At 37.0% G+C, this 27,694-nt stretch overlaps 2 protein-coding genes across 5 annotated transcripts; both read right to left on the reverse strand.

The window, feature by feature from the left end:
- Nucleotides 1-359: 359 nt before the first annotated feature.
- Nucleotides 360-9,780, reverse strand: tegt (testis enhanced gene transcript (BAX inhibitor 1)). Of its 3 annotated transcripts, none has more exons than XM_007566892.2 (10): nt 9,669-9,780; nt 8,210-8,317; nt 8,005-8,113; nt 5,749-5,869; nt 5,599-5,647; nt 5,393-5,490; nt 5,232-5,311; nt 4,125-4,225; nt 3,907-3,982; nt 360-405 (listed from the first exon to the last, which is right to left on the reverse strand). In XM_007566892.2, the coding sequence occupies exons 2-10, from the start codon at nt 8,263-8,265 to the stop codon at nt 382-384; spliced, it is 714 nt and encodes a 237-aa protein (XP_007566954.1). In that variant the 5' UTR covers nt 8,266-8,317; nt 9,669-9,780; the 3' UTR covers nt 360-381. The 3 variants fall into 3 exon arrangements, with proteins under 3 accessions (XP_007566954.1, XP_007566950.1, XP_007566951.1); XM_007566888.2 differs by lacking the exon at nt 360-405 and adding an exon at nt 3,049-3,111; XM_007566889.2 differs by lacking the exon at nt 360-405 and adding an exon at nt 3,049-3,111 and having other exon boundaries at nt 9,673-9,779.
- A 4,710-nt stretch (nt 9,781-14,490) lies between these two features.
- ctdsp2 (CTD (carboxy-terminal domain, RNA polymerase II, polypeptide A) small phosphatase 2) lies at nt 14,491-24,100 on the reverse strand. Of its 2 annotated transcripts, none has more exons than XM_007566893.2 (7): nt 23,402-24,100; nt 19,434-19,600; nt 17,931-18,032; nt 17,662-17,718; nt 16,134-16,226; nt 15,697-15,882; nt 14,491-15,162 (listed from the first exon to the last, which is right to left on the reverse strand). In XM_007566893.2, exons 1-7 carry the CDS (start codon nt 23,460-23,462, stop codon nt 15,037-15,039), a joined length of 792 nt encoding a protein of 263 aa, XP_007566955.1. In that variant the 5' UTR covers nt 23,463-24,100; the 3' UTR covers nt 14,491-15,036. The 2 variants fall into 2 exon arrangements, with proteins under 2 accessions (XP_007566955.1, XP_016534525.1); XM_016679039.1 differs by lacking the exon at nt 23,402-24,100 and adding an exon at nt 21,173-21,515.
- Nucleotides 24,101-27,694: the final 3,594 nt, after the last annotated feature.

The following is a 27,694-nucleotide window of genomic DNA, read 5'->3' on the forward strand; positions in this document are numbered from 1 at the left end:
ACAGTATTCAGCTTCTGAATCTTACATGAGTCTTAAAAGTGAGTCTATTGTCTTAATTTATGGCACTAAATAACAGTAATAGAAACTTCAAGCGCTGCTCAGAATCGGGGCCTGTGTTAGGCAACACCCCCCTCTACAGGCCGAGCCTGATCACTGCAGTGTTGTGTTCTCCACAGCCAACATGGAACTACCATCAGGGTACCACAAACTTACATTCAACCCTTGTAAGTTTCAAAAATAAGTCAATCAAAAAAACAAAAACATAAGACCACATAAGAGTTAGATTGAGAAAAGCAGAAAATAATAAAAAAAAAAGCACCAAGTGCATCGCAAATTGTGCCTTTTCTGATTTTAATGTTTGACAACCGATTCCATCAGGTTTTACTTCTTTTCTTTCTTCTTGTCCTAAAAAAATAAACAAAAGAAATAAATTAGTATAACTACAGAAGATTAGGGTCAGACTAATTTTTTGTTGTTGAAATTACAAGTCTTCATAAAATAAAATAAAATCACAAAGTTAATATTAGCAGAATAATGACGCAACACAAGAAGGAAGTTGTAAAATTACTTTTAAAAAAAGCTGCAATAATGAGCACAAGGTTTTGATAATTAAGGATTTGTCGTGACCAGCTCATTAAATCCATTAGATTCATTCTTCAAAATCAAACGTGTCATTTTCACAAGTTTCAAAGTCCTGCTGCTAATAATTTTACAAAAGACTCTTGAAAAACTGATATAACTTCACAAGATGCTCAACATTCCTCACTTTATTTTATTTTTTCATGAAACTATTCATAAAACTTCTAAATTATTCTCCTAAGATTACAATTTTCTTCTGGTAATAAGACAACATAGAACTTTCTCTGGAAATATTCTGAATTTATTCTCATTATTCCGACTTTATTCTCACATTGTTACGATTTCTCATGACTTTTTGCCATACTATTTTCATTATTATAACTATGACTTAATTCTCTTATTATAAATTTATTCTAGTAATATGACTATTCTAATATAACTTTTCATGTAATATTACAACTATTCTATTCGGACTTTTTGTTGTATGATTTATCGTATGACTGCTCTTGTAATACTCTGACTTTATTCACGTTTTATTACAACTTTATTCTCATAATATGACTTTCATCTTGTATTATTGTGACTTATCTTGACCTGTTATAACTTAATTTTCATTTTTTCCCATTAGCCTACAGCCCAAAGACTATGTTGACATAAAACTGTGTTTATAAATCTTTTTCAAGAGATTTATAATCAAAATTCATCAAAATTTACTTAAAAGAAACCAAAGAGAAATGTCCAATGTGAGGGTTTTATTACAGTTCAGCTGAAAGTTTTCTGTGGTTTATAAAATTCTTGTTGCCACCATAAACCAGGCTGTAACCAGAGAAGAAGAAACCAGCTGGAGACAGGAATCCACCCTGACCGATGATAACTGGCTCAAAACAAAAACCCTGGGTGCATGCGTTCTGACAACACTCTTCAGTGTGGAGGCGGCTACAGAGTGAAGAAAACTAGAAGTTAATCATTTTCAGTAGATGTGAGGTGTTTAAAAATTTGGAGGAAGCAGAAATGAAAGAATTTAAAAGGAGAATGCATTTTTCAGGCTGAGAAAGCTCAAGCTTTGAGAAGATAACAGAAAGTTGCAGTTGCCACATTTTAGCCTTTTCAGTTTTCAACCTCTGTCCTTCTGGAAACTGTCAAGGTAAAATTCAACAAGTTGTTACATTCCTGCTGTCGTTTGCAGTTTTTTTTTCACTTCTTGTAAATAGTCTTTTTTTAATTACAAAAACACATTTTATTTTTATTACCCATCGTTAGCCATCAGTTTCATATTTCTTTGGATCAGAGTGTATCTAACAGTACTGTATTTTCCAAAGCCTTACTGTACAGTCTGTAATTCTTACCTCTTTTACATTTAAACCGGCAGCTGAGAGGAAAGAGGAACATCTTGAACCAGCTGCAAAAATCCCTTCTGATAGTTCCTTCAAGGAGAAACTGCTGGATTTTTAATAACTGCACAGTATTTTCTTATACTGTATATTTACTCTCACTGAACATTATATTACTCTGTTTTTATTAGTTTTAAATCTACATTCTGTATTATCCATGCCTTGAAATTGGGCCTCTGCCTCTTTAAAAGCTCCTGCTCTTTCTGAAACTGCGCCTTCAGGAAGTCATCACAACACGGCTCCTCTATGAACCCCTTAACGAGGTTTTTGCCACCGTTACTCTGAGATGCAGCTCCCATAATGAGCTCAGCAGATACAGGGTTCCACCAGGTGTTTGCTAATTGCTACAGGCTAGTCTGAAGGAGCTGAGTGGGGGAATAACAGAGGAGGGCGGCTCTGAGGCGGAAGCTTGAAAACTTGAAGCTCTGAGGAAAAGGCGGGGCTAGGCTCACCCAGATGTTTTGCACAGCTGGATGGTTGCCATAGAGATTAACTCATTTCTCAAACATGCATGAAAGAATGTTTTTGATGAGGGAATAAAGTTCTAAAATGATGCAAAGCTAAAAAAAGTCAATTTTCCATGATACTGCCCCTTTAAATTTCCTGTCCATTTGCTGCTGTTACACCTGAATTTCCCCACTGAAGGACAATAAATATTATTTCTAGTCTAATAATACCTTAAAGGAAGTCAGATTATGCTATATTTGGGATACGCTCATTAGAGCATAACTATTTACCACTCTTGTGATATTTAGCCTGTAAAAAGTTAAGTTGTCTTGATGCGAAGTGGAACTGCTCAGTTTAGACAGCAGCTGTTAAACATAATTGTTTTATTATATTTTTAGGCTCTGGTGGCCTTTATTGAACAGTAAATTGACAGGAAATTTGGAAAAGAGAGAAGGGAAGAGACGCAGCCATTGATCTGAGACCAGGATTCGAATCCAGGAGAACCGCCTCTGCACACAGCGTGCGCGCTAACCGAGCCACCCAGCGACCTCTGACCTCTCATATTAATGAGTCATCAAGTCCTAGCAACAGCTCAGAACGTTGCAGCCATACCTGTTAACGTATATCTGCGGCCCCATCATCTTCTCTACACATCAGAGGTAGGTTGTGAAATCTCTGCACTCCCTCTCTTTCTCTACAAATATAAAACATTTGCCTCGGTCTTTACATTGTGAAGAAGCCTAACCAGCCACATCAGGGAACAAACTTTTAAGATTCTTAAGTGCTTGTATTTGTTCTTTGTTTTTTTAACAAACTGAAAATATTTTGAAATTTTGCAGGTTTTTCTAATTTAAATACCTTATTTATATCATTATTTCAACTGAAGATGAACGAGATGTTTAACTTGTTTTAAATATGACTACCTTTAGATAAAAACAAGCTAATTTTTTGTGCAGTGGCAGCAGAAGTTGGTAAACCTCAGTAAATAAAACTGAAAGTATGTTTAAAGCTCTGTTTGGTGTTGGCTAAATGAAAAACGAAGAAAACGACTGAAACCTTGTTAGAATGATGATGCGATGGATTCTTCAAAAATAAAAAATGTAAAAAGAAAAATCAAGGAAATTATGGACAACCCTGACCATCCTCTGCATGAGTGTCTTCAGCCAGAGGCTTCTTCAAATTCACTGTGATACAGACTGCTACAGGAGATCCTTCCTGCCAACAATAACTCTTAGAACATTTTGAATTAAAATGAGTTACATTTCATTTCCCTTTGGTATCAAGAAAGTATTTTTGATTTTGAATGTGAAATGTGTTTCCTTCCTGTCTGCTGAGCAACTCCAATGATAATTCACAATCGGTTGGCAAATTTTATTTCAGTTTGGAGGCGAGGAGAGCCAGAGGAGCATTGGTGACACGCTGCAGGAACGTCTCTGCGACCCGACCCGTACTAATGCAGGATGGAGTAACGTTTCTGGAGTTTCTGTACCTTATCATTCATGGCCAAGATGATCATCAGCTTTCTGAAGATTGTGATAAAATCCAGGAACAAGTCCACACAGTGCCTTGAAGAGCAGAACAGACGAGGTTAGGACTATCTGCCTGGGAGCCGATGGCGACTCTACGTGCATTTGCATGTTATTTGGTTAGGAAAACCAGATTAGGAGGTCCAGGTGAGGCGTGTCGGCAGCAGATAGAAGAACTCACCACACGTAGTCCTTGTCTCCGTTCTCTGCCTTTTCGATGATGAGCTGAGTGTCAAAGAGGACGAAGCCGCACATGACCAACAGACCGAGGTACATGTGCACCTGGCAGGGACAGAAATACACAACAACACCGTTAACTTCCTGGTTCAATAAAATAAATAGATAAAAAGCAAAATGCTGTGGAAAACCTGCTTCTGAAATAAATTAAAAACCACATCCATGACAACACATGCACAGCACTCAAAGTGGTTGCAATTTTCAACGTAACAGAGCAATTAATACATTAGACACCGATGGAAGCAATGTACCGTGAAATCATAAAACCATAAAGTGGAATGAATTACAGTCTACAGTCTAAACATATAATACATCCAGGATTCAGAATGTTGTGTTTTTATGAGCAGAGATGATGCTACAAGTGTTTTATTTTTATTTAAAGGTGACCTACTTTGCTTCTTTTAAAAGATTAGGATACGTCTATGGGCTACAAAATATATTCTTTAAATTTTTTCCACCAAATCATTGTCAGATATTGAGATTTTAGTCAGAAGGTCACCTCCTGTCACTTTAACTTCAAATAAGCTGCTGCTTTCCAGACACCAAAAATCATTAACTTACTGCCAAAGAAACGACTGAATGTTTCTTTTTGTTTGTTTTTAAACGCTTTGGCTGTTTTTAGAAGCAGTTGAAACACACAGAAGTACAAAAAGGTGCAAAATATAAATTTTGTACAATAAATCCAATTTAAGAAATCAATTTTGGTTGAACTGAAAAGGTTTGACAGCCCAGATTTAGAAATACTGGCATATTTTTTAAAACTCTCACTTGAAATTGTTTTAGCAATCCTAGCTGGTGCATCTCTATTTGTAATTATCTGATGATAACGCTTCCAATAATAACTGAAAATCACAGAAAGGGAAGAAAGACACAACGATTTTCTTTTGTCTGGATGTTTTCCACAACGTTATCAGATAGGAGTCATTCAGCAGTTATGCTCAGCATGGGTTTATATGCAAACATGAATGTGAACAGTAATAACATCCGCCGTCAAAGAGGGTGAAAATAAAGAAGTTAGGGTAGAAAAATGTCTGCATGTTTCAAGACTTACCTTGAACAACATCATAGACCCGAAGAAGATGTTCATCAGAGACATGAGGAAGAGGATGGAGAGGCCGGACATCAGAGTGCCTGAGAGCACAGGAAGTGGAGTCAGGGTTAGGTTATAATATTCAACTAAAACAACATGGCTTCCAGCAGAGGGGTCCTTACCTCCCAGGAACAGGTAGCTCCTGCGTTTTGCATAGAGCGCGCTCAGAGTGAAGCAGATGAAAATCACTGAGGTTCCCAGGAAGGCTGTCATGATGATGCTGGAAGGAAACCAACCAGAGCGAGGAGTAAATCCAGCTGCCCAAAGCTCTGGAGGCTAACGGCTAAAGCTTGTTTAGATAATAAGCACACATTAATCTTTCACGTACCTCGGGTTGACCGTGATGACAAAGTCCAGTGTGGGGCCAAGGCCGACGCCTGGAGAGGGAGAGAGGAGCGTAAACACCAGCATGAACCTTCACATGATTACAGACCAACTTCCAAACGTACAAATTTAGACTGGAAATAAATCAGTTTACCTGTGAGGAAGGCAAATCCAGCAAGGATTCCCAGTCTCTTCTTCTCTGTCTCAGGGTTGTGGGGTGTCATGGCGAGCCAGAACATCATGGCCAACGAGCCGATCACAGACAACACGCCGCCCTGGAGGGACGGCACACAGCAAAGTCATCTCACAGCCACGACGTTTGGTTGCAAACGTTTATTTTAAGTGTGTCTGAGTTCCTTTTATCAACTCTGAAAACAGTTTTAACATTAAAAACAATTCAAACACAGTTTAGAGACTTTTAGGATAGAAATCTGAAGACTGTGTGTGTACTGGAAGAAACTGAAATAAAATGATGCAGTATGAGGTCATATATTCACTAACTTCCTGTTTAGAGATATTAGAGATTTTTTTTAAACATGTACACCTCAAAAGTATCTGAATGAGCTTTAAAGCAACATTTTAAGTTTAGCGTATGCAAAACGCTCTTATTGTGAAGGTTAAAAGGAAGTTGTGTCTCAGTTTTTCATGTGTGCTGAATCGTTTAACAATGTGTGACAGCTGACCCTACTGTCACACAGACCTGAACGGTAACCGAACCCTCACAAATGTAACAAAAAAGATCATAAGACTGCTGGACACAGAAAGCCTCTTTATTATGGCCATTTTCTTAAGCATAAGCAAACCATTAACAATAATAAACCTGACCACTTGATGACAAGTTAACAGAAAAAATAATCCATCTAATAGTTCATCAGGTAAAAGGAAGTGAGATAGATGGCAGAACAACAAAATATTCTGCATCATCTCCAGCACAGTTTGCAACCAGAACACAAAACATTTAACAAATGTCCACACAAAACATGGCTGCACAGATGGCTCACTGAAATCATGCTGGGGTAGTTTATGTGATTAGATCACAAAGAAATGGAAGTTAAATCCGATATAAGGATTTGGACAAGAAAAGCTTCATCTTTACATGTTTTAACAAGACGTATTAAAAGAGCTGATGAACAGAGCATGCGGCCTCTTCGGTTTGCTTTCACTTTCTCTGAAAGGTTAAAATCATCAAATGGAAACCGCATAGCGAAAGAATTTAAAACATCCAAACCCAAACTGGTCTTTCGCTGCCGGGACAGACTTCATTAGACCTCAGAGTGTTTAATTCTGGCGCTGATCCGTCAGATGCAGAGGAAGTTCTGTGAACCGGTACCGTCACGTTTTAAACCAATCCAAGTCTACCTTCAGACAGCAGGCTGCCCAAGCGCCTGACATGATACATTTTTCTGGACTATAAATTGTAAAAGTAATAATTAGGATTAGCTAAAATATTGTTGTTTTGAGGCCAATTTCAAGTAATATGTTGATAATGGCATAATAATAGAAGTTTGACCTGCACATCAAAATGGAAATGATCAAACTCTTTACTTTATCATTACTTATTGCTTACATGTGCAACCCATATCAGAGTTTGAAATGTATGTTGCATGTTATTGGACGTTTACATCATGAGATTATGTGTCGTGATTCTACACCAGAAGAATCTGGACGTAAACAACGCCTGAAGCAGTCAATGCCGACACTTTGAATGGAACTAATCAGTGGAAACTTGATTTAATCAGTATTTAGGGAAAATGTTTGAGCCTTTCATTTTTATTTCTGCAAAAAGTTTGCCGCTGTTCTTTTTGGGGTCGTAACCCATAAACACAGAAGTCTGATTGCGTTCACATTTAACTAGTAGAATGAAGAACCACACAAAAATAAACAGGATTTTATAAAACTAAATAAAAAACGTAATCAAACATCCAGATCAGCTGTGTGAACGTAGCCCAATGTACAGCGGCCTTATCAGTCCAGACCAGCCTCTCCACACACATATCTCGGTGAACCTTGGCTGCCAATAAACGTCTCTCTATGCAACTTGTTTTAAACTCTTTAGATCACTTTTTTGAAAGACCAAACTTCTGCTGAATCACAAAGGACCAACATTTTGTTAATGCTACATCTCATCACATTCGTATTTCATTCAAATCTAACTTATTCCACCTCTGCCAATGTCATTTTAAGGAGTGAAAAAGTTGTTTTTTTGGGTTTGTTTGTTTGTTTGTTTTCTTAAAGCAAATGAAATGTAATTGGTCATAAGACCATGGCAGAGATGTGGTGGTTGGTTCGTAATCTTTGAAAACTTTTGAAAAGTTTTATTTCGACAGAATTAGCTCAAATTTGTCTGCTTCTGCTTAGCTTCACCATTTAAAAGCTCAACCTACTCCTGTTGCATTTCATTCTGACCTACCTGCAAAAGGCGGGTGACCACGTGAACATATGAGCCGGCTGCGGCCACAAACATACAGACAGCCAAGCTGGAGTACACATTCTTCAGGTGCACCTGGGTGGAATGAGATCTGCAGAGAAGATTTCAGCAAAAGACGTATGAGAGATGGCGACACGAGTTAAAGCGTCTGAGCGTCACACACTGAATCGAAAACAAGCTTACATACATTTGGGAGAACCTGAAGATGGCATCAATATTGATGTTGCGGTCAAACACGTTCATGATGGTATCAGGTATTCAGGATCTTAAGAGTGTTTTGATCCAACAATGCCTCCTGTGAAATGAAATTAAATTACTGCTTCATTTTATTGACCTTTGATTTTTATTGTATGGTCATAAAACACTGGTCTGTGTAAGACAGCACAGATTCAACGATAGTTAAGGACAAGGATTTGCTAACAATTCATTTTGCTGCACATAAATGTTTGCACCTTTTAAAATAAATAATTTCCAGCAAAGATAAACAAATAATAGGACTGTCAAATAATTTAGCTTTGTGAGAGATTGGTTAGTATGATGTGTTTTAATAAAATATAAATTAAAATAAATACTAATTTTCCTCACTACTTCTCATCACAGCTTTTAGCCTGTTTTGAGATCTTTAAAAATGTAAGTAAGCTCTGTTATCAATCTAACAGGCTGAATGCAATTTAGCATGCTAAGTGTGAACTTACAATTAATATATCAGCAAACAATAACTGCATTTAAAACAGTCATTTGAAATATTAATATGAACATTACACTAAGGAAAAGTGTGATTTGACAGAAATCAGCTCCTTTGATGCTGTAACCTTTCAAACATGTAATATGTATATATATATTCGATCATGGGGCTTTCCAGAAATTTTTATTCTAAATCAAAATTAATTGTGTTGACATACATAAACAATAGCTAATATATCTATTACAATAGGCGTTAATAAATATCAAATTCAATAGATAATGTCAACAACAGTTGGATTTCCCTTTTTAGTTTTTCCACTAGTCTGAGTACAAATAGATTTCTGGTAATTATTTCTTGTTCTAGATATTTAAACCATTTTTAAAATAGTTTAAAATATTAAAATTGTAGATATTTAAATAATTTTCAGTTAAAATTTAACACCCAATAATACAATACAAACTCAGTGATATTTTCTCAATAAAAACAACTATTATTTTAAATAGTCTACATTTAAAATCAATCACCGTCTGGTACTCCATTAAAACAAATTACGACAATATAATTGCGTAATTTAAACAAGACGTTAAACCACTGGTTAACATCAAATGTCAACGGCTAACTAGCACATATACAAATACACCGAGCAAATAAAAGCTGTGTAAACAGACGCGAGAGTTCAGTTTTGCCGTTCAAATTTAAAGGTAGCCCAAAAGTTTATTTATAAATACAGACAAAAAAAGCGCTACGTGGTTATGAATAGCTGTTGTAAAGTCAGCGTTAACTAACGTCGGTAGCCTAGCCCAGCTCGCTAGTTAGCTACCTAGCTAACGGTTGCTAAATCTGTCAACACAACTCGACGTCTTCGGTATTTTTCAACAGGAAGCTGCTGCTATAACCAGTGGCGATTTTACAGCTAGCATTAAAATACACACATACAAAAAAATACATTGGGGCAACACACCTACTGGGCTCTGCCTTCCGAAATGTTCGGGATCTTTCCTGGATCGTTCACTGCTACAGTTTCTTAACAAACCAGTACGTGTCAGTCAGATCGAGTCAGTCTGCTGATGTCACCATGGAAACACCCAGAAGACTTCATTACACCGAAGTCGGCACTCGATTTGTAGCTTCAGTAAACGGCGGGTTCACCTATGATCAATTCAGCAACTAAACTGATTAGATTGATCAAAACATAGGTGAACTATTCCATATTGATTGTAACTTCTTTAGAAACAGGTAGTAATAAATAAAACCTGGAATTTATTTGTGGAAAAACAACAACAACAACAAAAAATCTTAATTGGGGTTTCTGTATCCAAAAGTTGTAATTAAGTAAGAGCAGTATGTATTTTATGTATTTTATTTCCAGTAAAGGTTAAACATAGCAGGCTAAGAAATTACTCAAAACATATTTGGTAAAAAGGCTACTTTTAATTACTTTTCCAATAATGGATCACAACATCTGACTTAATATTTTGTAATGATGCCATCAGACAGAAAAAATACATAATCTGAACTGGAAATGATCCACATCAATGAGCGGCCATCTTGGTAGGCAATTGCTGTATGACATAATGTCCAAAGCTTGACATGCTAAAGACCAAAATGAGAAACGTACAAGTAAATAACATTATCACAAAAAACTAACTAAGGCAGAAGAAACACATTTCTAATCTTTTTTCAATGTAAAACTTTTTAAACTAAGGCTTATTTGTAATGTAAGTACTTTTTAGTGATAATGTATAGTGTTCACTTGTTCACTGTATCTTTTGACCTACTAAAGGAACAACAAGCTTGACAGATGGAAGAAGTATATCACTTAACACAAAATGATTAGATTTGTATCATTTGTTTTTCATTCAGTTACTGCAAGTAACTTCACAGTATGCAGAAACTTTAGTCAAGTAAGAGTAGCAATACTTTCTAAAAAATATTACTCATGTAAATGTATAAAGTACGATATGGTAAAACAACATCTATAAGTATTTTTTTTTTCTTTTCCAAAAAGTTACTCAAATAAATATGATTGAATGAGGCTATACCCAAAATGGCATTAAAACTCTGCAATGGCCCTTTAATGAAGCTCCGAATCAGACGCCAACTTCATCCTCGTACAGCTGCAGTGACGTTCGCATTTCGGCGACGTTGTTGCGTTTGGTAAATAAATAATCTGCTTTGTTTTATGTGAACACTGCCTGTGAAAACAAATGTGTAATTTTATAACAGAGTCGCTGCTCATTGACGAATCTATTTGCCACTTCCTGATGCGTTAACTGGGAAACGTTCACCTAAAATGGCCGTCATGTAATGAGTCGCTTCTTTGTAACCAGACTGCGAAACTACGTCATTGCTTGATTACTTGACTTAATGTTAAGTCTAATTTTAGTTTTTAGTTTGAACGTGAAATATCAGAGGGCTCATATTAATGATTAGTTTGGTCACATAGAAATAAGTTAGAGCTATTTATGAATGCACCTAACAGTTCAGTATGTTTCATTATGACGAGCATGTAAAAATGTTTATCACTTTCGTTTTGAATACATTTTGCCTACGTTGAGATAAATACGCAGTCCTATAACTGTCTTTTTACCGATACATACTTCAGAATTTAGTTGTTACCCCTAATGTGATTGAACCCAAAATTATCCGTGGAAGTTTTGGTAATTATTTATTTCTCATTTGAAAACATTATTGACAAAGAAAAAAAAAGTAAGGTTAGATAATTTTTAAAAATGTTTTTAAGTAAAAATTGTTAAATTTAATTACAAGAAGACATTTTTGTGATTCCAAAAAGCTGAGTAAAAATGTCCATCCAGGTTATTTTCTTTGCATGTTTCAAAACAGTCAATGTGAATTTGTAGTGTTATAAGATAATAATAATAATAATAATAATAATAATACAAAAAAAGAATAAAATGAGTCATTGTATCCTAGGAATATTTTTGCTGCATTTTAAATATGAAACACAAATCAAACCTGACTGAAAAATAAATTAAAATAAAAAGCTATCTCCATACATACAGTCTGTTGTCTTTTAATGTACAAATTTACAAGTACATTTGGTTAGAACAAGTTAAGGTACGAAAAATGTTAAAATATAATAAATTGGACTGGTTTTCATATCTTTTTGCTAGAGATTTAATTTTTTAAAACTAATTTAAATACACAAAATAAAATAAAAGTATTTTAAAACAGATTGTCATAAAAGAGGTGATATCTCCATTTAATGCTTTATATTTTCCCAACGTCTTGTTCTTTATTATTGATTTCTGGCAAATCTATTCACCAAAACATGCATTAACTGTAAGATGGATGTAAATATTTATAGATGTAGCTTAAATGAAAATGAAAGGACACATACAGTACCAAGAATATAAAATATAACTAAATTTTATTGTAAAACCAAAGTTGGTAGCACCTTTTTCTTTTTCTTTTGTTTTTAGAGTTTTGGTCAGATCAGGTATAAAAAGTTTCTTTTATTTGTATTTTTTGCAACACACAAAAGAATCGAGACTTCTTCAAATACTTTTGGTCATTACAACATACATTTTCATTTTCATATTTGACTCATCAACATGCAGGCAAGAATTGCATCAAACAAACATCGTAAAAACCATCCTACCAAAGAAAACCTCATGAAATACGACATGAATAGAAAACATGATGTAAGCACAGATTCACGCTTGTTCTGTAAATTATATTTGAACAGGTTGAAGATCATTCCATCAGCAAAAGGTGTTATATAGGCACAGATAAACAGCAAAACACAAGGCCAGCCTCAGTACAGGCAAAATGGATCACAATATAAAATGTTGCGCATTAAGAAGTTCTGGACAATTACAACTTTATTTTGGCCAATAAATATATATAGAAAAAACACTTAGCAATTTCAAAATATCAAATTTGATAGCTTCAAGTGTTGCACTGTAAGTACCAGAGCTGCTGGCATCCCCACCTGTTTGCTCCTGACTGATTTTTCTCACGCTCAGCATGACACCAGGGAGTGTGCAGGCCTCCAAAATCTCTGTTCAGGCGTTTCTCTGTCCCTCTGTTTCCAAAAGGCACAGTTTTTACTTTCAGCACTGTCAATATAAAACAAGTGCAAGCTGTTTGTCGTTTGGAAAGAAAGAAAAACACAGTAACAAATGAAGTATTGTCTGAAAACTCTTAACGTTTACGTTCATCCTATGTGCCAGCTTATCCAGTGTAACTGTTTACATCAGACCAAAGATCTTCGCCCGTTTATTCAACCATATCAATCTGAACGTTGATTATTTATATTGCATGTTTGGGAAAAAAAAGTTTGTTTACAGCACAAATGAGTAGAATCCACTTTGATTTGATGTAAATAAGCATACAGCAACATTTACAGTTCCATAAAAAGTATTCGCCCCCTTAAAGACTTCTCCAGTTTTTGCTTCTTCATCTCAGACCTTCACCCTCTGTTGAAACAACAGGAATAATCAATCATTCAATAATCAATATGTAAATGAAGCTAACACTTGGGAGACTCCATCAGAAGTGTAAGCATCACAGCACCTGTTATAGTTTTAGAAGGCTGGAATATTAAATAATTTGTATCTTTTACATTATATTGCATAGAAACCTTTGAAAAATATAAATAAGGCTATAGACTTCTGAAAATCATAGATCCACCTGTGCAAAGACTGATGTAACTCAGGTAAACTAAAACAAATTTACAGAAGTTTTAGTGAAATAATAGCTGCAAAACTGGGGATTTTGCATGTCTAAAATCGTTTATCGTTTTTTTCCTCTCCCAGTTGTAGTAACACAATAAGAAATTGTAATATCTGACTCCACTTGAAGGGTATTTTATGGAAATCCTGTGTAAAAAAATTCAAAATGACATGAAATTTAGGCACATTTTACTGAAAAAAATATCACAAAAATGTATACTTTTTTGACACTACCAGAACTCCATACAATGTCTTTCTGATGAAGGTTCCTGATCACTGACATTTGTCTTGGGTATAAACTAAAATGCTTTTTATCAGCTTCTAGTCAAGAGTCTGACGTTGCTATGGATACCAAATATGTCTGTTTAACAAAGGGAGTGTGCAGTAATGAGTGTAGGGAAACTCATTAAGTTAAAATAAAGCGTTTTAATAACTGGCAGTGATTATATTTTATTTTTTTACAGTGGAAAACGGTTGGCCCAGGCAACATTTGGCTTGACGATCCAGGCTATCCAGGTCATATTTCTGACCCATGTTTTCTTCATCTATGGATATCGTCCTTCAGCCTCAAGCCGTTTTAACTCCTCAGAGTCTGGTAGACTCGGTTCAACTGGGGACCAAAATTGCAACATAGCGCGTTTGTTTTGGTTGTATTTACCTAGAATGGCCTGCGCTTTAGCCCGCTTCCCATTTCTGGAGCGGCCTCCAGTCCAGAGTTCACTTCAACCCAGAGGTTTTTCAGAGTTCGCTTTCGCATTTCCCCAAACGAACCAAACTTTCTAGGCTAACAAACTAGAGTTTGATTAAAGCATGCATCTTTAAAAAAGGCATTGTAACCTTTTCCAAACCGATAGGTCTTAGGGATTGTTTATGTTTAAGGTTAATGTGTGATCTTTTGACCTGCTTCATGTTGTCAGACAAGTACTATTTAAATTCCTCGATTCTAAAAAGTATTGCTAGTGAAATAAAACCTTAAAAATATGATTAATCACAGATTATTTCATTTATATTGGACCAAATGAATTTGGAAAGTTTTTTTCCCCTCAATAATTATTATAAAAAAATAGTTTTCGTCTAATAATAAAGTTTTTTTGATGATCTGAAACATTTAAGAAGAAAAGCAGAGGAAATCTGTAAAGGGGGCTAAGACTTTTTCACAGAACTGCACATCTGTCGACCGCAGGAGGTACACCATGTTACTACCGAACTGGGTTGCATAGAGAAACAATGTTCACCATTTAAAAATAGATTTCCTTATATAAAAAAAGGAATCTATAAATGTATAAAAATCTGGTGGATTTAAAAAACTTTTTTTTTCACTCTTGTTCCTTAAAAGGCACAATAAAGCAAACCATATCCAAAAGTCCAGTGAGGGCAGGCAGACGTCTGCTTTGGCAAAAGATCCACTTTCATATTTAAACCAGCTGGAGTGATTGTAATGGGATGGCTTTGGTTAATTCCCAGTCTTTTCTTGTAGTGCTTATATAAAAAAACAAAAAATAAAAAAAGAACAGAAGTGGTTGTCATGATCGCCAGGTTTGGGCTAGATCCCCAAACCAGCTGCACGTGAGTGCGAAGGTAAAACGCGGCAGCGTCTTTTTCTGGGCGAATGCAGACTAATGAGGAGCAGAACTACTGTTCCCGGAGCTGGTCCAGCCGGGTGTAAACGTTTTCGGCCTTACTGAGCTCCTCGAACACGGGCAGCAGGTTGAGCAGCTCGGCGTCGTCTGCGTCGTCAAACCATGACACCACGGGAATCTGGAGGACAAAAAGAAAACAGATCGTTAACAGAGATGAGAAAGTCCTGAATGAAATAAAATTACAAATGACAGAAAATATTTTTAAAAACTGGCATCTACGTAAATAATTCCTTCTCAGAAACGGTTTTGTTGTCTTACAATCCAGAAACCACGTGCTGCATTCTTATTGGTTGTGCACGAGGCTCTACTTCTGCTTTTCAAAGATGTACGGTTGTATGATTGCACGTCTGTTTGCAGCCATTTTCTCATAAGAGTGTAAATGATGAGTTTCTTAGGCGTGGCCAGCAGCAGGTTAATTAGATTTAAAGGGACAAGATGCCCTAAAACGGTTCATTCCGAACTGAGAAGACTAAAATTTCATTATCTGAGAACGATTTGGTGCAAAAAACGTAATGAACATGTTTTGTATCACTGATAAACTTATCCTAACCTGTTCAAGGAAGCATAATAGGTCACCTTTAAGCAATATCACCCACAATTTTTAAAAACAAATGGGTTGGGAAGCGGGAAAAGGAGGCAGGCGTTGACTCACAGCATTATTAGGGTGGAAGATGTATGAAGCAGGGGAGTTATCCAGGATGAGGGTCCTGTTCAGGTCCCTCCCCAGGCGGCTCAGGTCTTTCACATAGCAGCCCTGGTGGAACACGCAGGATTCCCGGAACAGTCGGGTCCGAAACACGCCGCCCTGATCCAGCAGGTCCGTCACTGGGTCCGCATACTAGAGGAGGAGGGAGAAGAGCGGGGACGTGCGAGGACACACTAATGAAGAACTGTCTATGGATTGTTAGAGCTGTGTATGTGTTCAGGGCGTCTAATAATAAGGTCAGGCAGCTCTAAAAAAACAGGAACTAAAGGCGAGAGAAAGCAGAACAACATCTGACAGATCAGGGCTTAAATCAGCCACGCAACACTTCAACTTGCTGACACACAATAAAAAATAAAGATGGAGTTCAGGATCTGTTTTTGTACCTTAGCAAGACTGGCTGTAAACAGCACACATTCAAACATTTCTCCCATTCTCCGCAGGAACTCATCCACGTACGGCCTCTTCAGGACATACACCTGGAGAGGCACACAGGCTGTAAGCAAAACAGGTTCACGTTCATGCACACCCCCCCATCCGAATCATACATCAGCTGCTCATGACCGCTTCCTGAAACAAGTAATCAAGAATAGGCCGCGCCAGCGTGAACCAGCCTATCCTGGATTACTTGAACCAGGCGGAGGCCCACTGGGGGAATCCTTACCAGCACATCAAGTCCAAAGGAATCACATTTCTAGCTTAATCACATTTACACATGCTCATACATAGGCTGGGGTGCTCAGCTCTAAACCAGGGGCGCCCAAACTTTCAGTCACGTGGGTCAAAATCGCCAAGTCAAAACTAAAAATCAAACAAATAAAGTCATTGTATGTTTTCAGTTTTGTAATAAGGAATATTTGGAACTAACAATTATTTAGTTATCGATTAATTGATTATTCTCATGATTAATCAATTAATCGGATAAAAAAATCGTCATGTTTACTGATTTTTAATTTAAGTCTTTCTATACAATATTAAAAAACATTGCAAGATGCAAATATACAAATAATTAAATTCATTTTTTTAAATAAAAAAATTAACATTTCATTGCATAAAATGCAATAACATAACATTCCCTTAGTGCATGCTGCAGCTAAAGTAATATTTCTAACATCAACATGTGAAAGGTTCAGCCCTTTCTGCTGAACTTTTCATCAACATAGTGTAGGGCTGATCTGTGTTTTTATTATTAACCAATTAATAATAATTGGATAACAAAAGGGGCTTAAGATTTGTTTTTACAGAACATGAACTAGCTGAAGAATAAACAATGTCACTTCCGGAGTTTTGGGTACATTTTACAAATGGAGAATTTTTTTTATTATTTTAAATCCAACATTTATATGTTTTTGTACAGGTTTGGCTTAATTACTGCTCTCAATATGTTGATTCTTCAGAAAAATTGCCTTTTTTGAGTGCATATAATCCAATTAACAATGAGTCCATTACTAAATTGGTTGATGATTACTTTAATAAATGATTAATCATTAAGCTGATTAATCACAATTAGTCTGATTGATTAATCATTTCAACTCTTTTCTACTTATTATGAAAGTTTGGTTGTAAACAGACAAATACTTTATGTTGTACTTAACATTTTCCATCGCAAGAAAATTATGTCAATAAAAATGTTTGCCTGATTAAAAATACATTTGTGTCATCCTCAAACTGGGACACTTTGGACACCCCAAACTTTAAACATATTTTATTTTCTCTTCTAAAATAAAATATGTTTAAAGTAGTAACATTTAAAAAGCAGTAACATTTCCTGTGCATGTCAATAAAAACTGTTTTCCTTTGATTCCACTTTCTGTTCAACATCTGGCCAGCAGGGGGATCCGTGGCCACGTCTCTGTGTGAAAACCTAAAGGACGGGCTCCACCCCACTCGCCCTCAGCAAACATGGCCGTTTACCTGGTGTGTGGTCCCCTCTATCTCCACCGGCACGATGAAGTCTGCATTGTTAATAGGCTGGAGGGGAGAAGACAGAGGGAGAGAGGGGAGGGTTGGCTCGCTGCGTACATTCACATGGCATTACATAACAACCAGGCAGCGAGTCGCTCTACAACCGCCCTGCAGGAAGCAGGGTTGGAGGTTCCAAAAATCACTGCTTTTATGAAGAAAAATGCATCCAAAATGCAAAAATATATATATATAAAAAAGAAAACCAGAGGCAGATGTACCTTGAAGGAGCTGTGCACCAGGGTCTCATCCAGGTCTATGACCACGCAGACCTTCCCTTGGTCCTCGGCATTCAGCTCAGGCAGGAGGCTAACTTCTGATGGCTGAGGAGAAACATCAACACTTTTATAACAACACAACTCGTCCCTACCAGGCAGAGATTTCTCTGGAAATCAATCCCGACTCATTCGATGTTCTCTCTTTGGGGAAAATGAGATTAGATTAGTTCAGTTTCAGGAGAACAGGGAGGATTATCTCCTTTAGCTGCAGCTCAGGAGCATCTTTACATGTTTTTAGTTGATTTTCTAAGAGGGAAACAATAGTGTCATTTTTTAAGATCTCCATCTTTCCACGCAGATGGGGTTTAATAATTAATTTATTATATAACAGGAATGGCTCATCCATTAGGAAAGGAAAATCAAGTTAGAGAAAGACTCTTTTTGTGAGCCTGTAAAAAGCAAAGTAACACCCAAGCAGGGACTGGTTTTTATTACCAAACGTGATGCTAAACGTTGCAGAATCACTCTGACGAGCTGATTTCAGCATTCATTTCTTTTAAAGCAAAGTAAAGCTGCACTGAACTGCAACATGAAAATCTGCAGGATCGCTTGGTATTTGGTAGCAGGGCTGCAGATAACGATTATTTTAGTAATCAATTACTCTACTGGTTAATCAAATAAAAATTTATTTAAGTTAATTATGTATTCCTTTTTTTAAAAAAAAACTATATTAAGATTCAAATAAACAAATTATTCAGTTGTTTTGTTATTAAATTAAAAAAATAAACATTTTATTCCCTAAAACGCAGTAACAGCATTCCTTTACTGAACTATTGATTATTTGTAGCAAAGACTGCATCTGCAGCTAAAAAATATTTCCAACATCAATATTTATGCTTGACTTAACATCAACACATTGCAGGATTAAAACACTGATTATTTTTTGGATAAACAAATTAACTATATAAAAAAGATGCTTAATTGGAGATTTTCTTCACAGAATTTGAAACAGGCAAAACTAAAACTGCTACTTGAAAAGTTCTGGGTAAGACATATTTATGACAAAGAAATGTTTTTTTTTATCTTAAATGCAAAATGTTTATATTTTTGTACAGTTGTGCCTTATTTAACCCTCTGATTAAGTTTTTTTTTTTTAGAATATTATCTTTTTTTAAGTCAAATTCCAGTTAATGATTAATCGCTTACTAAAATTAGTTGATGATTATTTCAATAATCGATTAATCCGATTAATCACTTGCATCATGTTATGCATTTATGCTTTTAGGACAGTTGGGGGGACTTTTACAGTCCTAGATGTCCATATCTGGTGCAGATTTTGTAGCAAAGATGATAAAATATGTGCAAAATATCACAAAACAAAATGAGGATGAAAAAGAGTGAAACAGAAAAGAACATTTAAAGAATCAGCACTTGGCCACCATCTATTACATATAATGAAATGAATCCTAAACAAGCCTGATGTGAAGATTTCTATATCCATGTTACCTTGACAACCGTCCCATTTTCCTGCGACTCCAGCAGGGCATGCTGGGAAGGCGGCGGCAGTGGCGGCTGAGGCGGTTTGGGGCCATCCTGGACTTTGAGGCAGCAGAAGAGGGCTTTGAAGATGTTACAACTCCGAGGCTGTTTCAGGGCAGAGCGGCTCACCTGGCCTGAAGGGGCGAGCGAGAGAAAGAGGGAGAGGGGAAAATCTTAAGTGGGGCCTCAGCTTTTAATCCCACAACTCCCATAAGCTAACTTAAAAAAAAAAAGAAAAAAAAAAGCTTAAATAAACAAAAAAAAGTGCTTAATGTAGTGTAATGAGATGCAATTTGCCTGCAAAATCTACTCTGAACTTCCCATTTTCCTGAAGGCATCGTCCATCTGTCGACATGCATGGCAGAGACCCATGCACAGAAATCTATTTCTAATGCGCCTGCCGCTGCTGCTTCTGCTGGAAATGGCTGGTACAGGTTACATAATCGCAGAGGGCGGGAAAACCCACACTTTTCAGCGGAAAACACAGACAGAAAACATTCCAGCTGTTTTAAACTCCCAGGGCCCTTTTCGGACAGAAACAGCGAGCCGGACCGGACCACACAGACAACCGCGGCTCGCCTTTGATCAGACCCGAAGCTCCATGCAACACCTGTGCTGCAGACAAAGAAAAGGGGAGGAAGGCATTCTTGCGAGTCCCCCCCCCCATACCCCCGTACCTCCCTCTGGTGCATTTCGTGTGAGGACTTGCACAGAAACGCAACGAGAGTTTAAAACCCATCAATATTGTGTGATCGCTGGAATAAACGTGCAAAGGAGGAGGGAGAGTGGAGAAAACCGAGATGCACCAATTAGGCTTTCACTGGCAGAAACCGATTTTTGCTTCTCTTTACAATCTTTTCACATAAAAAAGAACAAAAAGTTGTGAATCAAGCTGAAAACTGCATCATTGTATAAATTAGGACACATTTCTATAAGTGCAAAACTCATAGGAGAGCTTCATTTTTCTGCATTTAATGAAAACAAAATCAGAGCTGAGAAAAGAAAACTAGTCAGATTGCATGTCAAAAATGCATCTGATTGTTGTTAAACTAAAAGAAAAAGTGCATCAAAGTGTGTTTACAGTTAATGCTTTTAGAAACTTGAAAATGAGATTTTTCAGTATTTAATCATCCAACCAGCAGCCTGCACCCGGATCGGCGCTGCTCTAAACGCGTAATGCAAACACGGCAACAACCCTGTTACACAACGCCATGTTGAGACAAAGCACGCTGCAACTCAATACAGTTACTGCAGATAAGCATGCGACCTTTTTCCCTTTATAGACGACGTTATGGTTAAAGATTTAACACACACATTTGGCATTTAAATCAGTCTTTTGGTTTCCAGGGAAAAGATACGTATGACATAACACAGAAAAACTCCCCTTCATGTGAAAAGGATGGGAAGATTAATCTCTCAGAGGTTTATCAGTGACAGACAGATGGATCCAAAAAAAATGCAAAATATCACACAAGCCCACACAATCTAAAAAAAAAAAAAAAAAGATACAAGCCAAAGAATCTGACACTCTAAGGCTGGATTATCTTCTATGGATAAAACATGAAACAAGAGGCCGAATTAGTGAAGCAAAGCCTCTTTCAATCCTGAGCAAAGTGTGCAAACAACCAAATGTTTCAGAGCGGTGCTACAATGGGCGTGTAAAGGACAGGGAGTGTTTGTGCATTCCGCTGTCAGCGCCGCCGCACCTGATTGTTCCTTATTGCGACCAGCAAACATCCCAGCGTTCATGCGCGGCAGGATGCACGCCCAGTTCCTGCTCCGAAAAAAACCCCTAAAGCGGCGCCGCGATCGGCTGCAGCCAGAGGCGCATATGATGCTTCTGGCGTCCAGAGGACAGAAACAGCGCTGTGCCTGCTGCTGGCAGGGCGCGGGACGGTGCCAAACCAGCCGGAAACAGAAGCAAAGCACATCCGAGAGAAAATTCCTAATTCAGCAGGTTTATCCTGATGTCAATCGATGAAAGAAAACACATAAAAACTAAAAATGTACTCAGTTTTTAAACAGTTAGCCGAACTCAGAAATGTACCATCAAAGCCAAAAGCAACAACAGAGTTTTTGGAGTTTTGTTTTTGAACTTTTCTACATTTTCAAAATGCTGTAAATTAATATTTTTAATTACAAAGATACCAAAAAAAAAAAAATCAGCTAAAAACACGCTAAAAACATAGTGTTCATGATTTCAAAATGGCGTTTGACATCATCTGAGGGCAAAGTCAGGACATATATTAACAGAAATTCAAAAAAAAAATTATTTTGTACTATTATAAAGTTAATTACATTATACTAATTATTATATATGATAAGTTACAATTTCAAAACATTTTCACCATTTAAAATACTTTAAATGAGGAGAAACAATGTACACTGACACGTTAAGGAACACAGTAAAGTCTGTACACTAGCTGTTGCTGCACACTGCACGTCAGCTGGCTGAAAACAAAAACAATCCAGACTATTTTTTAATATATTTCTGGTAGCTAGTTGGTAACAATTGTCATTTTTTCCTTTTAAGTAAAAATAAATGCATATTTATGGGTCAATTTGCTGCTTTACAATGTAAATATTCGCCAAATATTACATACATTTCCACTGATTTTACATGTGTGAACTTGCCTAATTAAGCCCATGGAAAATTCAGTTTCTATTAGAAATTAGGAATATTTTTTTTAACTCAGTCACAGAAATGAATTATGTTTACTTTGAATTTCTCTGTGTAGAATATTTTTTTTTTAATGGTTTAAATTTCCAACACTGAAGTAATAAATCTGAGACACTGACTGCAAGAATGATTAGCACATGTAAAGTAATTGTATTTATTCTAATAATAATTAAAGAAAAATAGAATAATCGGAGGTGTCTTCAGTGGGCTGGACTATAGAGGTAGTGGGTGTGTCTCACATTTTGCACATCGTGTTCCTTCCTATAAACACACGAACACACATATATACAGTTTTTTAAGAATAGTATTTACTTTATTATACTTGTGTTCTTCTAGGTTTTAATTAGGCTACATAGGCTGTTACTATTTATTCTGACTGTGTTTATTGTTATTGCTCATTTGTGTACATTTTTGTCACACCTGATAATGTGCTTTTCAAGATTATAACAACTTAAAACAAGATGGCTAGATGCATACAATATATTATTTTTTATCTATTTGGTTTATTTTCTTAAGAGTTCATACATTTTGTCTTCAAAATTTCCATAAAAACAGTTGCAACATCTAGTTTAAAAAAAAAAATTAAGCCATTAAATGAAATTAGAATTAGCTTCTAAAATGATATAGCTGTTTAAACTTTTAATATACTCACATGATCTAGAGAGAATTGAACTTTCTTCCCTTCCTCTTTCAGGGAAAACAGATTTTTTTTTTATTGCTAACATTCCTAATAAAGGGGCTAAAAGCCCCCTTGGCCCCTCCTTAGTGCCGCTACTGACAATAACACGAAGAGGAGCCACAGATTTGCACCCACTGCAGAAAGAGACAAACAGGATCAACAATAGCTAAGCCCGGGCTGTAATGGACATCGCGAACTATAAAACACATTTTCTGTGTTGTTATATAAAGCTAACGCTGCACGTCTTCATTTGTAATTTGATGCTATTTTTCCCCCTCTTCTTCCTCTCTGGTGATCTCAGAAGGAAAACAGATTTTTTTGGCGCCATATAAAATGAGCAGGATAAGCGTGGGTATTCCACAGTGATCACTTAAGACCTGCGTGGAGTGGAGTGGAAGAGGAGAGGGGGGGAAATGCCAAAACAAGGCAGCGCGCCTTTCAGACCGCAGCCCTCAACTGTCAAATAAAAACAGGCGCTCTTCTTACAAGGTTTTATTATTACACATAAACCCAGCTAGCTCGGGGCCCCGAGCTGTGGGCATAAACACAGCAGCTGCGGGGGTTTAATGAGCTCACCTGCTTTCGGTGACACTTGGACGTCTTCTTTCTGCACTTGGGTGATAACAGAACTTTCCATCTGACAATCACGGAGCCCTCAAAATCCTCAAATCCTGTCCCCGAGCACTGATGATGGGCGTCCCTCATTGGGGTTTTTTGTTTTTGTTTTGATAAGGCGACTCTAGCAGCAGTATTCACCGAGGTTACCGTCCGTGTGACCCGCCTCAGTTACGGTCCGGATTTATCTCGTCCCTGCCTGGTTTCTTTCTTCTCCACACCGATGCTTCTTGTTCTTCAGTCGGCTGCCTCGGGAGGAAGGAGGAGGCAAGGGGGGCGAGGCACTTGGATATGTTTCCCGGAGGTTATCCGATTCTCTGCCCGCTCCGTCTCCTCGGGTGTACCGCTACTATTTGGTGGTGATAGCCGCCGAGCAGCCCCCCTCCGCCGTCACTTTTGCACCAACAACATGGAGAATCCAGGCGAGAGAAGGAAAACAACCGAGGAAATGGGGCAAGGGAGGTCGGTTTCAAGCCCCCCCTTACTACAGATAAACAACACCGCCCGCACGGCCCGAAGAGCGGCGAAAACCCGCGTCTGTTGCTGCAAAACGTAAAATCCGACACAGAAAAACGGATTCCGGGCGGTAGTTGGCTGTAAAATGCGGGTTTTGATGTTATGCGGGGTTTTGTTTTTCCACGGACCGCACTCCTCGGGCGCCTTGAAACCGTCCCCTCTCTCCGATTGGACGATACGGATGGAAGGGGGGGTGGGGAGGGGGCGTGGCTAAGGCATTCCTCCCTGTCCTGCACGCGCCCAGCCGAACACATTCCAGCGCTTCTCGTGCAAATGGGCGCGCGCCTTGTTTATGAAACGTTAGAAAATAAACAAAACACAAATCCACGCAAATAATGCGGGACAAAACCGTTAGAATAAGATCTGTTTTGTTAGTTTAACTGCAAGCTGAATATTTACTACTTCCAAATCAAAACAGTGCAACAATTTTTCTTCTGTTTTTTCTTATTTCGGGGTCACTCTTAGCTTTTGTAGATAGTCGAAATCATTTAATAATAGACAAAACTCAGCCGAGGAAATACAAAATTCAGAGTTCAAATGATGATTTAATATATTAAGGAGGAGGGAAGAAAGCCAAATCCAAACCTATTTAGAGGTATGGAGAAAAATAATTTCCCCTCTCATTAAACAATAAAATTAACCAATTTTTTTGGAAATCACACTGAGACCTGACAAAATGAAGTAGGCTACAAGATAAACACACCATACCTTCATTTAAGGAAATGTGAACAACAGTGACAGTCACTACACATAGATGAAAAGGAAACATGGAAGAGGGGAAAACCTTTCCAGAAGTGTCCAAAATTATGAAAAGAGCGGATCAACAACTGATATAAGAGGCCACAAAAGAACAAACACAACTATAGAACCAAGGGCATCACTTGTATTTGTGAACAACTTTGGCCTTTTTGGTTTAACTCAAAACGATTTTGACCATCTTATGTAGGGTATGGAAGGCTACAAGTGCCACAATCCAATACATTAAAAATAAAATCCAAAGGTGATTGGTCTGCGGTCGAGTTGCGACCCAGGTTAACCAATCAGATTACATGATTTATTTAGTAGATAGATTGATTCAAGTGACTTTTTGGTTCCCCACAGTTCGTGCCACCCTGGGCAGAAACCTCACTTCTTATGGAGTTTGTGGTTGCTCTGTTATTTTGTTTTACATTCTGACCCATTTTGTTTCATCTGAGCTTCACAGTTTGGCCCAGATGTTGTAACTTGGCCATATTTAGGTGTTTTATCAGAACAATGATCCCCCTAACTCACATCAAAACTAGTTTTCCAAGAATTAAAGCAGGCTAGCTTTAAGATTCTTTAATGGTACTGACTTAAACCCTTTTAAAAAAGTATGGAATATGCTTACAATATATGGTCTCAAAGAAAACCAACCACTTTAAATTTTTCTTACAAATGGAGTGGTGAAATGTTAAGTCAAAATTAGGCCAGAATGGACATTTATTCAAAGATTATTGTTGGTATACACTTAGATTTGAGCCTGAGGCATAATTCAACCAAGAAAGAGCACGTTCAGATAATTTACTGAGTGGATGTAAACTTCTGACCAAACTATCATAAATACAGTATAAGTAATATGAGGCTAAAAAATGAAAAAAAAAAAAATAAAAAAAAAAATAAATAAATAACAAGCATACACTGCAACATTTTGCAAACACCAAAATTTATGCTACTTTTTCAACTTTTTAAACCTCTATAATAAATAACGAAGATCTTAGCAACAGTCTGTTTGTTGATAACTTACACTAGTAACAGATTTCGGAGCACGAGGATCCGTCCAGTTTCTCTTTTTTTCTGTATCCGATTCTGAACCTCCCTGTGAGTGAGGGAGGTTCGGCTCGTGGATGCATCTCGGAGTTGAGCAAGGAAGGTAAGAGAGGGCAGAGTGAAACCAATGACCCCAGGCTCCTTTCATGCTCCTCTCTCTCTCTTTCCTTTATTGACACAATCATAAAATGAAACTGTAACTTGTTTTGCCAAAAAAGAAAAGCAAAAAACAAAAGAAAACAAAAGAGGCTGGAGTGAGTTAGGCTGGAGGGCGTGGGGGTTTATAATGAGGCAATGCATTCCCAAGCATTTGTGCAACAGTGCAGCAGATATCTCAATATGACGATCTCTGCATCATATACAAAAGCAGATGTTTTTTTATATATACCAATACATTCTTTTTTGTTATTTTCTGAGTGCCAAGCAGAAAAAAACACAACAAATGAGTCAGAAATATATGTTTTCACAAGTATTTTTGGTCCAGTTTCTAGTGCAAATATCTTAATACACTTAAAATAAGAGAAAACTAACTTACATGTAACTTCTCAGCAAGATATCTGTGCTTGTTTAAAATAAATAATTCCTTAATGTTGATGAAAAAGTACTAGTTTCATTGGCAGATTATTTCACAAAAACCTAGGAAATATCTTTTTATAAGTAAAATAGTCAATGGAACAAGTACTTTTTCATCAATATGAAGGATTTTTGACTTAAAACAAGCTCATATTTCTTGCTAAAAAGTTATTTATAAGTTAATTTTATTGTATTTCAAGTTTGCAATAGAAACTACAGACCAAAACTTTTTGCTAAGATCTGTGTTTTTGCAGTGTTTTAGGGAATGCATCCTTTCCTTTTGTACCTTTAAGCAGACAATTTCTGGAATTTAAAGCATGAAGAGATTTTAAAGATGAAAACAGGGGGAATTAAAGAGTGAAAACTACAGTTTCTGCAAAGTTAAAGTGGTCCACTGAAAGCACGTGTGAGCCCACTACACCACGAGCCCTACCAGTGCCCACAGCGGCCACAAGGCAAGACATAAACAAGACTGGCCCCGCTGTTTGCATTCCTGGTGTTGGACATTTCAAGGCAGCACTGACAGATGTGTGTAAAAATACACACGGCATAAGTACGGACCGCACAGCTGGAAAATGTCAGGCGGTTTAAAGCTGATGCCGCTGTTTACTACTCCGACTTGAAGTGCATTATCTCTGCCTGCTTTTTCTGCCCGAGGCGAGTCGAGGGGAGATGAAGACGGCTGGACGGGGTCAGGCGTTGTGGAAGAGGCCCCCAGGCTGGGGAAGCTGATCAAAACAAGCTACCTCAAACATCACACACCTGTTAAATCCATCCTTCACAACATCATCAGGTAATTAACACACTTTTACATGCTCCTTTTAAACAAACAAGAAAATTAAAACTTCATTTGAAAATATGCATTTTGTACAACAAAATGATATTTGGGGGAGAAAACGTAATAGGAGGACGTGTTGGTTATTTATCTCAAATGCACATAACATAATATGCTAGAGTTTTCATATGTAGTCAAAGTACAAATCAATAAATACAATATATTACCATCCATTACAGACAACTTAAAAAGGTAATTCCAGAAAAGGAGAATAATAATAATAATAATGATAAATCAAAAACAGTTTTATCTAAAAGGAGCATATCAAGTTACAAATTTAAAAAGAATGAAAAAAAGCCATATAGCTCAAATATTTACTAAAATACAAACAATACATGAAAAAAACACAATAAAAATAAGAACCACATGATCATTGTCTGGATATTTGATTATCTAGGAGCCATACTTCTAAGGATAGAATAGAGTAGAATAGACTACAAGAATGTACTTTATTGAGCCCAAGGGAAAATTGTTTGTTGACAAAATACTCAGTTCAAGGTGTTAAATGTTAGTACGCACAAAGAAAAAAAATGAAATAAATA

This window comes from Poecilia formosa, unplaced genomic scaffold, assembly GCF_000485575.1.
Source record: "Poecilia formosa unplaced genomic scaffold, Poecilia_formosa-5.1.2 Scaffold200, whole genome shotgun sequence".
Classification (NCBI taxonomy): domain Eukaryota; kingdom Metazoa; phylum Chordata; class Actinopteri; order Cyprinodontiformes; family Poeciliidae; genus Poecilia; species Poecilia formosa.